The sequence below is a fragment of the Corylus avellana genome, chromosome 4 (assembly GCF_965113065.1).
Source record: "Corylus avellana chromosome 4, dhCorAvel1.hap1.2, whole genome shotgun sequence".
Taxonomy (NCBI): domain Eukaryota; kingdom Viridiplantae; phylum Streptophyta; class Magnoliopsida; order Fagales; family Betulaceae; genus Corylus; species Corylus avellana.
Window position 1 is genome coordinate 8,732,931 of NC_142493.1, and position 15,587 is coordinate 8,748,517.

Here is a 15,587-nt window from a genome sequence, read left to right on the forward strand (position 1 = left end):
ATTAAATGATCAGATGGAGTTCAACTTACAATCAAGAATGAAATCGAAAAGTAAAAATGAAAGACAGAAAGGAAAAAAGAAAAAAAAAAAAGGATATCTTTTTTTAGAACCATCACTTGAAAGAAGATCACAAACTTGTTCATTATATATCTCAACCATTTGAACGAAAAATAAAAAAAAAAAAAAAAAAAGGTCAAAACCCAATGGAACAACATTCAGGGACAAGAGAAGCAATCCAATACAAACCCCTCACCCCACATACCCCAAAAACAAAACAATCTGAACAGAACAATCTCTCTAAACATTCAAAACTCCATTGAATCAAACACAATAGAACAACATTCAGGTCCGTTTGAGTTTGGGCCCTAGAGCACCTTCTTGTCTGATATTATTTCTTTATAATACACAAAATTAAGAAAATTAAGCCGGATTGCAGTATCAGAAACCCTAGAAAATAGGAACGAAATGCAGAGAAAAGGAAGAAAGAAAGAAAGCTTAGAGAGAAACGGAGATGTACCTGCGGGGAAGTAATTTGATTTGTGATTGTAGCGATCGATTCGCAGCTCTCTCTGAGTCTGTCAGTGTGTGTCTTAAAGACTCAAAAGGTGGGCCGGAGAGAGAGCTGTCGGAGAGAGCTTAGTGCGCCGGAGTGAGGGAGGGAGAGAGAGAGAGAGAGAGAGTGAGAGTGATGAGGGAGGTGAGTGAGAGGGGGTGTTTGGAGAGTTTGGGGAAAAAAACACGGCTTGGGGTGGCTGAAATTTTTCAGACACTACGCCACTTATTGGCTCAAAAAAATTAAAATTGAGCATAATTAGCGAGGACAAAAATGGTCGCCGCTATTTAGAATAATTTTTTTTAAAAAAAAAAAAAAAATTTATACTTACAATATTTTTAGAATAATTACGTACCTAATATCTGAATATATATATTCCATTTCTTGCTTCAGCTCCAGACTTTCAGGAGAAGTTAAAGCTGATGGGTGGCGGCTTGTATATAATTTGGCCCAATAAATTGGCCTTCTGATCCGGAAATATATATATATATATATATAATTTGATCAAATTTACGAATATTTTTTTTTAAACTTTTTTATAACAACTTTCTGGAAGCAAACACACTAGTACTTTAGTGCAAGTTTTAAAAATATTTTCAAAAAAATTGATCGAACATTTGATCATATTACGATCAAACGAACTAATTCACTAAGATCGATCGGATGTTTAATCGATCATTTGATCCTATCATGATCAATCGAACCAATTCACTAGTATCGATCAAAGGATCGATCAGATGTTTGACCGATCATTTGATCTTATCACGATCAATCGAACTAATTCATTAGGATTGATCAAATGTTCGATCGATCGTTTGATCCTATCACCATCAATCGAACTAATTCACTATGATCAATCGGAGGATTTGATCGGATATTTGATCGATCATTTGATCCTATCACGATCAATCGAATTAATTCAATAGGATCGATCGGATGTTTGATCGATAATTTGATCCTATCACAATCAATCGAATTAATTTAGTAGGATCGATTGGACATTTGATTCTATCACGATCAATCGAACTAATTCATTAGGATCGATCAGATGTTTAATCGAACATATGATCCTATCACGATCAATTGAACTAATTCATTAGGATTGATCGGATGTTTGATCGATCATTTAATCATATCACGATCAATCGAACTAATTCACTAGGATTGATCGAACATCTGATTGTATCACGATCAATCGAACTAATTCATTAGGATTGATCGGATGTTTGATCGATCATTTAATCCTATCACGATCAATCGAACTAATTCACTAGGATCGATCGAACATCTGATCGTATCACGATCAATCGAACTAATTCATTAGGATTGATCGGATGTTTGATCGATCATTTAATTCTATCACGATTAATCGAACTAATTCATTAGGATCGATCTCAATCGAACTAATTCATTAGGATCGATCAAATGTTTGATCGATCATTTGATCCTATTACAATCAATCAAATTAATTCAGTAGGATCGATCGAATGTTTGATCGATAATTTGATCCTATTACGATCAATTGAATTAATTCAGTAAGATCCATTGAATGTTTGATCGATTATTTGATCCTATCTCGATCAATCGAACTAATTCACCAGGATCGATCGCATGTTTGATCTATCATGATAGATCAGATGTTTGATTCTATCTCGATCAATCGAACTTATTTCATTAAGATCGATCAGATGTTTGATCCTATCACGTTCAATCGAACTAATTCATTAGGATTGATCGAATATTTGATCCTATAACGATCAATTGAACTAATTCACTAGGATCGATCAAATGTTTGATTGAACATTTGACCCTATCACGATCAATCAAACATTTAAATAAGAATAAGAAATAGAAAACTTCAATAATAATATAAAAAAAATGTATTTTTCTAAGCATTTTAATTTAATAGGAAAATTTGTTCTATTTAAAAGAAAAAAAATAAATATTTATTTTTTATATAAAATAAGAATAGAAAATAGAAAAAATTCTGCAATAATTAATATAAAAGAAATAATGACATATTATGGAGGTGAATTTTTGGGAAATAATTTTTTTCTATTATATATGTAGGGTCAATAACATCGCCCCAATATTTATTTATTAATTTTTTTTTTGTTTTATTTTTCAAGGGTCAATAGCGGCGACTTTAAGGTCGCCGCTATTGACCACTCATTAGCTGCGACTTCTAGGGGTCGCCTCTTTTGACCATCAGTAGCGGCGACGTTATCGTCGCCACTAATGAGTTTTCTAATTTTTTTTTTTTTTCAATTTTTTCTCATGTCAATAGCGGCAACCCTAAAGTCGTCGTTGTTGACACTCATTAGCGGCAACTTCTAGGGGTCGCCGCTGTTGACCATTAGTAGCGGCGACTTTATCGTTGCCGCTAATGAGTTTTCTAATTTTTTTTTAATTTTTTCTCATGTCAATAGCGGCAACCCTAAAGTCGCCGCTATTGACCACTCATTAGCGGCGACTTCTAGGGGTCGCCGTTGTTGACCATCAGTAGCGGCGACGTTATCGTCTCCGCTAATGAGTTTTCTAATTTTTTTTTAAAATTCTTTCTCATGTCAATAGCGGCAACCCTAACGTCACTGCTATTGACCACTCATCAGCGGCGACTTCTAGGGGTCGCCGCTGTTGACCATCATTAGCAGCGACTTCAGGTTCGCCGCTGTTTGGGGAATTATTAGCGGTGACCCGTGTCGCCGCTATTGATGTTTAATAGCAGCGACCCCTTGGAGTCGCCACTAATGATGCTTAATTGCGGCGACTTTTAGTCGCCGCTATTGTTGTGGCTGCTAAATAATATATTTTTTTTTGTTTTAAGCGTCCACTATTAGTGGCGACTCAAAAATCGCCGCTAAAAATGGGTCATTAGCGGCGACTTAAAAAGTCACCGCAAATTACCCCTCAATAGCGGCGACTTTTTGGTCGCCGCTATTTGTTTGGTCGCTAAAGACCATATTGCTTGTAGTGTTAGTAGGTCCCCATATCATTTGGTCTGCTTGTGAAGTTGGGCAGATGGGAAGACCACAAATGATGCTTGCCTCATCCTGGTTGAAAATAGCTTCCACCAACGGGATATTCTACCAATTGGTATTATTGTCAATAAGCTCATTCACTTTTGCAGTCCCTTCTAGGAGCCTAATGGGGGACTGTACCATGTGCGTATTTTGAATCGGCAACCAGCGATCACCCCAAATTGAGATAGAATGCCCATCACCAACCCGCCATACCATCCCTTCCCGTAATAGCGACTTAGCACCCCATAGGCTACACCACGCATAAGAAGGCTTCTTACCCACCGGAGCATCTAAAAAAGTACTATTCGGGTAGTACTTTTCCTTAAAATTTTTTGCCACTAACGAGTCTGGGTGGTGCATCAATCTCCAACCTTGTTTTGCAAGCAAAGCCATGTTGAAACATTCCAAATCACGATAACCTAACCCACCTGATTCCTTTGAGCGTCCCCACTTCTCCCAACTCATCCAGGCAATTTTGTTTCCATTCTCCTTATGTCCCCACCAAAATTTCAACATCATGGAATTAATCTCCCGGCATAACGTTTTTGGCAGCTTAAACACGCTCACAGAGTAAGTCGGGATCGCCTGTACCACCGCCTTCAGTAGCACCTCCTTTCCAGCCTATGATAAAAATTTCTCCTTCCACCCGTTCATTTTATCCCATATTCGCCCTTTAATCTCGTCAAAGGATCAATGGCGAGATCTCCCAACAAGGGCCGGCAAACCCAAATACTTTTCATATCTCTGTGTCATCGGTACTCCAATCAATTGTGATAACAGCCCACGTGTCTCAATCGGAGTATTGCGACTAAAATAAATGGAGGTCTTCTCTTTGTTGAGCTTTTGCCCCGAAGCTTTTTCATAATCTTCAAGGACTTGTTGGAGGCACCGTAATTCAGACTCCTTTGCTTTACAAAACAAAAGGCTGTTGTCCGCAAAGAAAATATGATTTAGTCTGATCCCCCCTGGGTAATAGGCAAACCCGTAAAATACCCCGCCCCTTCCCTACTATGCAAAGCGTAGTTGTGCCCTTCCGCACACATTATGAAAAAATAAGGCGAAAGCGGATCACCTTGCCTTAGACCTCTTGATGGTGTAATTTCCCCATAGGCCTGCCCATTGATGAGGACCAAATACTTGACTATGCGTACACATATCATGACCAAATTGATCCAACGATTAGCAAACCCTATTCTTTGCATGACAAATTCTAGAAAGTGATTGAGTATATTTTAAAAGTTAAATTTAATTAAGTCTCCAATAGGGTTTCTCTAGGAACTGCTAGGTTGGAGGGAGAGTCTTCTACCGCTCTTGCGGGAGAGAAGGTATAGGGTTCTAGACTGTTAACAGTTCTCTTTCAAACAAGTAGCTTTTCGATGATGGCAGAGGAGTTGGAAAAGCTATGTGGGAAAATAGCTTTGACGGAGGGTGAGAAGGTGGGACTCATAATCAGTGAAGGGGAGATTGCGGAGGGACGTGAAAAGGGGAGAGGTGTTTGGTGGGCAGGATTGGTGGGGAGCGCCGGGTTAACAAGGAGGCGTTCAAATATGTTTTGTCTCGGATATGGCGGCTATCTGGCTCAGTGGTGTTCAAGGAAGTGCAAGACAATGTCTGGCTTTTTGAATTCGAAGTGATAGACGATAAGAGACGTGTGTTAGAGGGCAGGTCTTGGTCATTCGACAGGCAGATTCTGGTTCTCCAGGAGTTTGATGGGAGTACTCCGCCGTCGAAAATGGAATTTTCTTACTCACCGTTCTGGATTTAGGTTCATGAGATGCCTTTATTGTGCATGAATAGAGAAGTGGGGTACAAAATTGGTGCATCATTGGGTTCGGTTGAAGATGTGGATGTTGCTGGAGATGGGGCGGGGTGGGGATGTTGCCTTCGCATTTGCGTTAATATAAACATTCGAGAACCATTGGAGAGAGGACGGGCACTGCAGGTGGGAGGGAAATCATATTGGGTGTTTTTCAAGTATGAGAAGCTCTCCACGTTATGTTTTGATTGTGGCAAAATTTTGCATGGGAATAAATGGTGTCCAGTGAGGGGTTCTCAAAGGAGGAATTCGGATGGCAGGGTCAAGGAGTGGGGCGTATGGTTGAGGGCGGATGATCCAAGGAGGACCAATGGTGGCGAGAAGGGCGGTGGAGCTACTTTCTCAGCAGACATAGGCAGTGACGGATGCTCCACGTTCAAGGGGTGGGGAAAAAAGGAAACAAGCGATAATTACGGGAACCCTAGTCGTAACAGCAATGAATTGGAGGGGACGAGCACGCAACGCTCCTATTCGTTCCATAATGAGCATGCGGGATTGGTGGGAGGAAGATCCTGGATGTTTACGCAGGGGAATGAGCCGTTACAGCAGGCTTCAGATATGGGCGATTCAGGAATTGATAATTGTCTGGGTTACCATGCAAAATTGGACGCTGACGTGGAGGGAACGAATGCTTGGAATGGAAAGAATGGAGGGGCACATTCTAATACTGTGGAGGAGCCCATCACTGGACCGAACCTTTTGGCCAGTCTGAAGTGTGGGCCTGTACGGATGGAGGTTGCTGACGTGGGCGATTATAACGTCCTGGTAGAGTCGAATCTCTAGTGCCGAATGAAGAACACCACGAGGCTCATGCAGTTATGGACGTTACAGAGGAAGAAAATAACGTTGGGGATGAACGGGCATGACCCAACCTGAGGAAGTGGAAATGAAGAGCTCGGGTGACGGAGGAGGACAGGGAGAGCGCACCCTGTACTGGTGCACACAAAAGAAAGGCCATGAATCAGGACATTGGGAAAACAGGGTCCGGGAGAATGAAGAAAAATTGTAAAGGAGTCCTGGAGGAATCGAATGTAGCTACGGTGAAGGCGGCGGTTGCTTTGCAGCCCCGCCAATCCCAATGAATCTCATAAGTTGGAACTGCCGAGGGCTTGGGAACCCTCGGACAGTTCAAAACCTTAGCCAATTGGTTAAGGAAAAGAAACCCAGCTTACTATTTCTAATGGAAACTATTAGTAACAAGAAGCGTATGGAGTGGCTCCGTGTGAAACTTGGCTGCAAAGGTCTATTTGTGGTGGAGCCGGTGGGGAGGAGTGGCGGTCTAGCTCTCCTATGGAAGGTGGCGGGGGAATTAGAAATCCAAAACTACTCCCGGCGTCATATCAATGCTATTATGAAGGTGTCGGATAATGGGCTACCATGGAAGCTTACGGGATTTTATGGGCATCCCGACTCTACGAAACGAAAGGAATCATGGTCTCTCTTGACACATTTAAAAATTTATGGTCCGGAACCTTGGCTATGTGTTGGAGACTTCAACGAAATTCTTCACCAATCCGAGAAAGTGGGTGCAAGTCGACGACAAGAAGCGAAGATGGAGGCATTCCGAACAGCTCTTGAGGAGTGTAATTTGGGGGACTTGGGGTACTCAGGTCCCAAATTCATGTGGTCTAATAAACGCCAAGATGACACCTATTCCCAAGAACGGCTCGATCGGGCTGTTGGGAATAGGGGGTGGTGTGATATGTACAATTCGGCTGGGGTTCTTGTCATGGCAGCAAGAGCGTCAGACCACAATCCAATTTTTGTTTCTTTTTCTAACAAACAACCATGGTGTACAAAGGGTAGAAGAGGCTTCAAATTTGAGGCAAGTTGGATCCCTGACGAGGAATGTGGGGCTATCATCAATGAATCTTGGGAGGGGGGCGAAACGGATGGGGAGGTGATGAAGAAAGTCCGAAGAGGATTGGAACGATGTAAGTCCCGATTAAAATGGTGGAGCCGGAAAAAATTTGGGAAGAACGAAAATTTGATTAAAGAAAAGACCGAAGTGCTAGCCAATCTACAAACCTTAGAAGGTCCCGAACACCATGAGGCCATTAAAAGGCTGCAAGCGGAAATAGAAACCTTGCTGGAATTTGAAGACATGAGATGGAAACAACGCGCAAAGCAAAATTGGTATCGAGAGGGGGATAGAAACACACCATTCTTTCATGCTTGGGGAAGTCACAGGCGTAGGATTAATACTATCAAGAAAGTTGTGGATGTCAAGGGGCGTGAATGGTCTAAGGTGGAGGAGATTAGCAATGCTTTTGTGGCCTACGATGAGAAATTATTCACCTCTGAAGGGATGGACGGAAAAGAGGCGTTTCTAGCAGGTTTTCAAGCCTCGGTCACAGATAGCATGAATCGGCGGTTGTTGAGCAATTTTGAGGCGGTCGAGGTGGATCAAGCATTGGCACAAATGCACCCACTTAAATCGCCGGGCCCGGATGGTTTCTCTGCTTGTTTTTATCAGCACTCATGGAGTACGGTACGCAATGATGTATGTTAAGTTGTCCTTCATTTTTTAAATAATGGCTTATTTGATGCAGCTATAAATGTCACTCACATAGCTCTCATTCCAATGGTTAAACACCCTACCCGAATTACGGATTTTCGACTCATCAGTCTTTGTAATGTCATTTACAAATTAATCTAAAAGGTTTTGGCCAACAGATTGAAGAGGGTGCTGGGGGATATTATATCCCCAAATCAAAGTGCATTCTCCCTAGGCGGCTTATTACGGATAATGTCCTTATTGCTTTTGAGGCCCTACACACCATGGACACACGGATGGGAGGACGAGAGGGGTTTATGGCCTTAAAACTCGATATGAGTAAGGCCTATGACCGGGTCTAATTGAAAAATGTTTAGAGTACTATAATTTTTACGGTAAAATTATTTACGAACCTCATAATTAGCAAAATGTACTTATTAAAAAAAAATTAATAGAAAATGATCAACCAAATTTTTTGTTTAATTATTTTACCAATTATAAACTATGAGTTTATAAATAACTCAAAAAAAAAAAAGACAGTAATACGTTTCCTTTTTTTTTTTTTTTTTTTTTTTTTTTCTAATTGAATAAGGAAAGGGCTACAGGGAAATTTTTTTTCACTTTTGATCCAAACGGAAGAAGAAGTGAGAGATCCTGAAAACGAAAAAAGGGTGGGCTCCCTAACAATAAACCAAAAATAAATCTGTATACTATATTATATATGGTTGAATTTATATATCCTTAGTTAATACCACTTATGAGTATTTTTTTTTTTTTGACATGTCCACATAAGAGGGGAGAGGGAGATTCGAACTAGTGACCTTCACTTCATTAAGCGTGGTCCCTGCTGATTGAGCTACCTCTTGAGGACCACTTATGAGTAGTTAAATGCTGCCTCTTTTTTCCTTTTTGTTTCTTATTTTTATTTTTATTTTTGGATTTCTTGGTCTGACCATGTTATAGTCAAGATTTATGTCCCACTAGCAATTTGGAAATTATTAGAATGATAATTATAATTTTTTTTTTTTTTTTCATTGATGGTGATGGAAATCCATTCGTTGTCAAAGTTTCCTCTAATAGTAAATTCCTTTTTGTAATACCACTTACGAGTTTTATCGAAATCTAATTAAGGAGTTTTCTTTCTCTTGTAGATTGAACACTTTTCTCCATTTTCCCTAGTTAGTTTATCATTTTTTTTTTCCCCTACTTAGATGTACAGTTTTTGCTACTCTTTTATGCTTTAGATTTCTTTTCATTTGCTCCAATGTTTTGGAACCTATTTTTATGTTTGATGATTTTACTCAAATAAATCATACTAGATAGATTTTCGGCACTTGTTAAAAAAAAGAAAAAAAAAAAATTGATTTTTACTGTCACATTAATTTAATTATATAACAATTGTATTGCAGTGCACTAAATTGCATTACTCACCCTATTGTTTTGTGTGATAGTAGATGCCTTCTTTTTTTGTTGGTGTCATTTTCTAGTTGCAATAATTGAGGTAAATTTAGTTTTTCTAAACCACTCCCTTTTTTCAATTTGGGCTTCAGGGTCTCTAATTGATAATAATTATGGTTAGTTATGATTGTAGTAATCCCAGACAATGTGTTTTCATTTCCACATATTTTCACTCTGTTTTGGTTAATGGGTGATACCAATAGTCAATTACTAGTTAATTGGTCTGAAGGTATTCCCAATAACCCTTTTAAGATGGATCGAATTAATTGGTTCAATTTTTGGAACGTTACACCAACAAAGTTCCTTAATCGACTGTTGCTTGGGCTCTTCTTGTATCAATTGGGTAAGATGAGGGTTTATGAGTTCGATTTGGAGCATTGGTACTTGCTTCAGCCACCTTGTTTACCAATTTAGTTGTTATGCGGTTTTCCTCACCAAGGCTTTCTTCCTAAACCCCTACAATTGAAAAAGCAGCTGTGACTGTTTTCGAGTGTAGGTCCTTGACTTCTCGTCAGATTTTTGACCAAAGTCCTTCAATGAAAGTTTTCACAAACTAATTTTCGAACCACCCTTAAGTTTGGTTGTAGAGGCGCGACCAAATTGGATGAGTTATTCCACAAATTCATCCCATGTTGGCTTTCAACAGCAAGCTACCAACCAATTAAACCAACGTATAGCATATCCTTTTAGACTAATTGATGCTATCTCCACTTTTGATTATTAAGCCTATAGTAATATTTGAAGAATTGTTCCGCTCTGAATACCCATCTTGAGGGATCTCCATCATCCTAGAGTGGGAACTCCAATTTCATATGTGGAGCTTCATATTATTGTTCTATTTGAAATTGAATTTTCGGTGACTCTCGATTTTTGTTTGACCTAACTTATTGCCCATCTTCTATTAATTCCCTTAATTGTTCAGTGAATTTCGAATCAATTCTTGATTTCAACACGCCATGTTTAGTGGTACATTTCTACTAGATGCCATGACGTATATAAACCACACTATATGGGTGGATAATACCAATTTTCTGCATTCGCATCTGCATCCATATTCTGTAGATGTTGAATTTTAGTAACTGCCCACCCGTAAAGGGTTTACGGAATCTACCCATAACTGCACACAAGCATATAGTTTTTTATGTACTAGTTGCCATATCTGCTTTGCATTTTGAGCTTTTTTGTTTGTATGCATTTTTTTTTATTATTTATTATTTATTTATTTTTTTAACTATAAACTTAATTTACATGGGCATGTTGTTTTTTTTTTTTAAAGCTTTTTATAAGTATTTTTTAAATGGGTGTAATCCAAATTTTAAACTAAATAAACTTGTACATTGTAATATGAAAATACAAATTGAATTGTAGATACTGGGCAATACAAAATATTTATAAACTGAATTTTAATCTCGAAACAACACTTTACAATACAAAATTATATATATAGGTAGGTGGCGTTCCGCCTACCCATACTTTGCTATCGACTATTCTATGTGCAAATAGCGGATATTGTTCTGCCTACCCCTATTCTGCTATCCGCCCACGTATCACGTATGTGCGAAAAATTAATATGGTTTTCCTGTCTGATATTAGAAATTGAAAATCTGCTCATAACCTAAGTGGGTGGACATATAGCAATTGCGGATCAGTTTTTAACTGCCCACCTGAACACATGTGAAAGGAATAATAATTTTAGGGCAAAGTCCACATAACCCTATCAAACTACCACTCAATTGACAATATTTCTCCAAACTTTCAATTGTGACAATGTCCTCCCAAACTACCAAAAATTGTTAATATTCCCCCAATGACGAAATTACGCTTAAAAAAATAAAATAAAACTTCTAGAAAAAACCTAAAACTAACAAAAAAGAAAGAGAAAAAAAAAGCCAAACGATGGCCTTTTTTTTTTTTTGAATCAATTTTATAAGAAAAAAATTTAAAATTTTCGATTTTTTTTTTTTTTTTTTTTAAATTTTTGTTTTTTAATTTTATTTAAATAAAAATTTACATTTTAAAAAATAAAATTTTCGTTTAATAAAATGAAATTTTATGTTTTTTTTTTTAAAACTAAATAAAAAAATAGTTTTTTTTTTTAAATAAAAATTTCTGTTTTAAAAAAAAATTAAAAAATTTTGTTTAAAAAATATTATCTTTAAATTAAAATTTTTCGTTTTTTAAAAAAATTAATTTTTTTTAAAAAAATTTATAGGAGTATTTTTGTCTTATTGAGAAATCTATATGAGCATTTTTGTCTTATTGCTAGTCTTGGGAGGGACATTGACAATGTTTTGGTAGTTTGAGGGGGACATTGTCACAATTGAAAGTTTTTGGGGACATTATCAATTAAGTGGTAGTTTGAGGAGGTATGTGGACTTTACCCGTAATTTTTAATTTTAATTTTAATTTTTTTTTGCCCTTACACAGAGTAAGCTATACCAGAGCTACAGTAAAACTGGAATAAGGGTGACAATAACCTTGTAACCAAACTTTGTAGATTTTAAAACCAAAGGGAATAAGAGAGTACCCGAGCTGGGGTAAGAACTCAAAGCAGGATTCACAAATCGCACCAAACACTGGAATAAAGAACTCCCACCAAACGCTGCAGCCAAACAGCCTTGTTCTTCCACCAAATAATTATAATAACCCAACGCAGGATTCTCAAATCGCAAAACAGAATTGCAGCGCCAAAGGCTGCTTCGCACGGCTGCACGACGCCGCCTCAAGCCTTCGCCATTACCGGAGAGAACGTCAGCCACCGAATTCCGTTCCGGCACTCAGCCCAGCCACACTTCTCCGACGTTGCTGCACCGCTCAACCCACCGCTCAGCACTCAAAGCAGCTCGGGTCCTCCGTCAGCCACCGCGCCAGCCCACGGAGGATCGTACAGCACCTCCTCACAGCGTTACCACGAGCGCCCACTTCGTTTTCGATCACCATTTAGCACAGGTAACCCACTCGCACGACGGCTCACCGCCCGAATAGAAAACACCTAAAGATTTTTCATTCTTTGATTATTACTTAATTCATTCTCATTGCACTTTGTTCCCGTTTTGATTGGGACTGAGGAAGTGAATCCTTCAAAGCGTATGGCTTAATTTTGTTTTCTCAAACAAAAAGAAAAAGAAATATTTAGAATTCAACCTTTTCTTCTTTTTTTTTAAAAATTGTGATTTTACTTTCTCCATGTTTGGTTGGCTGGAAAAAGGGCAATAGAAAAGAAATGTGAGAGCTTATGTTTTTTTTCTTTAGAAAATGGAAAGATAAACTCAAGTAAATCTTGTCCAGTTGGTTGGCTTGGTTAATTTAAATCACTTCATTTAATTCTTAAGAACAACGAAGCTGGAAATTTAATATTTTCTGTTTTCTGTTGTTTTTACTCTATCCTTTCCCCGATTTTCTCAGTGACCAATGGTTACTTTTCGTTGTTTTGTTGGTTGATTCCCCCCCACCCCCCCCCCCCCCCCCCCCCCCCCCCCCCCCAAGTGATACTTATGTATCCAACTTCACATTTTGGTTGTAATTGCAGGGGCTCTTAATACAAGATGGGCTATGAGTCAGGTAGCCCTTCCCAAGATGGAAGGGATGAAGGTTAGTTGTTTGCTTAAGTCACCGATACAGTATAGTTTTATTATGCAGATAAATTGGTTTGTTTGTTGTTACTTCTTTATATGATGACAAAAAGCCATACGATACTATAATTTGTGTGAATTATAAGGCTAAATATCTTTTTATTTTTATTTTTATAAGTAATTCAATTTCATTAAAAGCCCTAGTACAGAAGAAGTATTTAAGAGAAATCCCCTACCATAGAGGAAAGTAGAACAAAAGTCCAAGAACTCAGAAAAGCCAGAAATGGGCAAACTATTGAATGCTGCTATCTATGTCTAGAGTGATTGAAGCTAAAATCGAAGCCTCTTGATCTTCAAAGATCCTTACATTTTGCTCTCTCCAAATACACCACATTACACACAAAGGAGCCAACCTCCAAACTTTCAGAGCATTTCAATTTCCCATTTGTCCTCTCCAACATCTCTCTCACGTTTCTAGGCATAACCCCAACAACACCAAACAAATGGAAAAGCAAACTCCATAATTCTCTTGAAATTGCACAATGAAAGAGACGATCAATAGATTCCCCACTGTTCTTGCACATAAAATACCAATCCACCACAATGACGCCTCTTCTTCAAATTATCCAAAGTTAATATTTTTCCTGAAGTCGTTGTCCACCTAAAGAACGCCACTCTTGAATGATCCTTAACTTTACAAATACTCTTCGAAGGAAAAAGGGGAACTTACATGTATAGATAACATATGATAAAGACTTCACAACGGCTTGCTGGTGGTTTTTGGAGATATGGCCGTAGAGCCTTGCAATAAGGGGAAAGGGATCATGGAGATCGTCAATGATGGCATGGCCAATGGTGGTGCTCTGTCAACCTCGCCGGAGGATACTCAGCTGCAACATCAACCCAAATGAAAGAAATAAAAAATGAATCGGTGAAACCATTGGTGGTTAGGTACTGGGGATTCTTTTCATGTCCTGGTCATCAAGGGTGAGTCCTATTGAATCCTCTGTCATTGCTAGAGTTGAGACTCCTGTCAATGGTAGTTTTTTGGATTTGGGTGGTTGTGTTTTTGACAAGGATCCACCTCACCTTGGCAATGAGATGAGGCAATCATTTAAGTCACAGTCCATGGTGGGTGAAGCTACCTGCTTGAGTGATGTAGATTCTTCTCTACTGGATGTGCCTTTTGTGTGTGGTACAAATAATATTGGTGTGGTAGTTTTGGATTTGGCTCTTTTTACCAGGGATGAGCCTCTTGTGTGTGAACCTCTCAGCTGCTGTTCTCCTTTCTCTTCTATTTGAGTTTTGCAGAAGGTAAACATTCGACATTTAGTTGAGCCTTCATGTGATGGGTTTGAAGGACAATTTATGGCGTTGCTCATAGCGATTGAAGAGAGTCATAACCAGGAGGAATGGAATTCCAATTCCAAATTAGTCGTAAGAAGTCTTAGAGAGTTGAAAAGATTATCTTGCTTTATCAATTATGACTAGGGGTGGATGGAACAACCACCCATAGCAGAGTTAAGGGGAAGGGCTCCGCAGTTCATTTATGAAGCCTGAAATTTTATCATGGAATGTAAGTGGCTTGAATGATGGGGAGAAGCGTCGTAGAATCAGAAATATCTTTAGAAATATCTTCTTTCCTCAACCTTTCATTTTTCAGTTAAAGATCTTCCTTATGCAATTATATCCAAGCTCATGAATGCCATCCATCATCTCCTTTCGCTGCCCTACATTACCAAAAATCTCCTCTTTCCATTTTTTCAAATCCGATTTCAATGATTTCAATTTATATGCCAACACATAACTAGGAGAATTCTGAAAAATATAGGAACACCCACCATAATTTGACCTGCTCCACAAAACCTTATGACTTCAACCACATATTCTCTAACTTAAAATACCCACTATCCCTGCTCACCACATCACATTCCAACATCAAAGGAAAGTGATCCAACATAATTCTAGGAAGACGTCGCTGAGATACATCTGAAAAATGTTCTTCCGAATTCAGAGATAGAAGGATCCTATCAATTCTAGACCATCTTGAGAATCATGATTATTAGACCAAGTAAAATTCACCCTACCAGCGGAATGTCCCAGAGGACCTGAGCAAAAATGCATCCCAGAAAATGCAACATCGCTTGTGAGTGTCAGGGATCGCCTGATCTTTCACAAGGGTACTAGACTACATTAAAATCACCCTCAATAGACCACAATACCTCCCACCAACTCATCCCAAAGATATTTTCTTTCCACATCATCATTAGGGCCATACACACTTGCAACACCCATTCAAAATTCTCTAAAAAACTTCTAAAAGAAAACACTACCATAAAGCTTCCCACACGCTCCTCAACCTTCTCCACCTCATGCCTATCCCACATTAACAAAATACATCCTGGTGCCCGTCTTGAACCCAAATATGACTAATCTGCATGTTGTTATTGCCATAAACCGCGTATCACCTCTTTAGAAATATACTCCATTTGTGTCTCTTGTAAACAAACCATATTTGCCTTCCAATCTTTGAGAAGGCCTCTAATCCTCAATCTTTTCTCATTTCCATTCCGGCCTTTCACATTCCATGATACTATCTTAGGTATCGTAAAGAACAATTGACACCTCTTCTCTTCCCTTTCACTCTATTTGAGTGACCTCCCTTAAT

General features: G+C 38.7%; 1 protein-coding gene across 2 annotated transcripts in view; it reads left to right on the forward strand.

The window, feature by feature from the left end:
- The first annotated feature begins 12,003 nt into the window (after positions 1-12,003).
- The window catches only part of HAF01 (HAC13 protein (HAC13)), a 63,310-nt gene continuing 59,726 nt past the window's right edge, over positions 12,004-15,587 (forward strand). For both annotated transcript variants that reach the window (XM_059589369.2, XM_059589370.2), the window contains exons 1-2: positions 12,004-12,296; positions 12,877-12,938. In XM_059589369.2, coding sequence (XP_059445352.2) covers positions 12,893-12,938 — 46 coding nt within the window. In that variant the 5' untranslated portion in view covers positions 12,004-12,296; positions 12,877-12,892. The remainder of the gene's footprint in view (positions 12,297-12,876; positions 12,939-15,587) is intronic.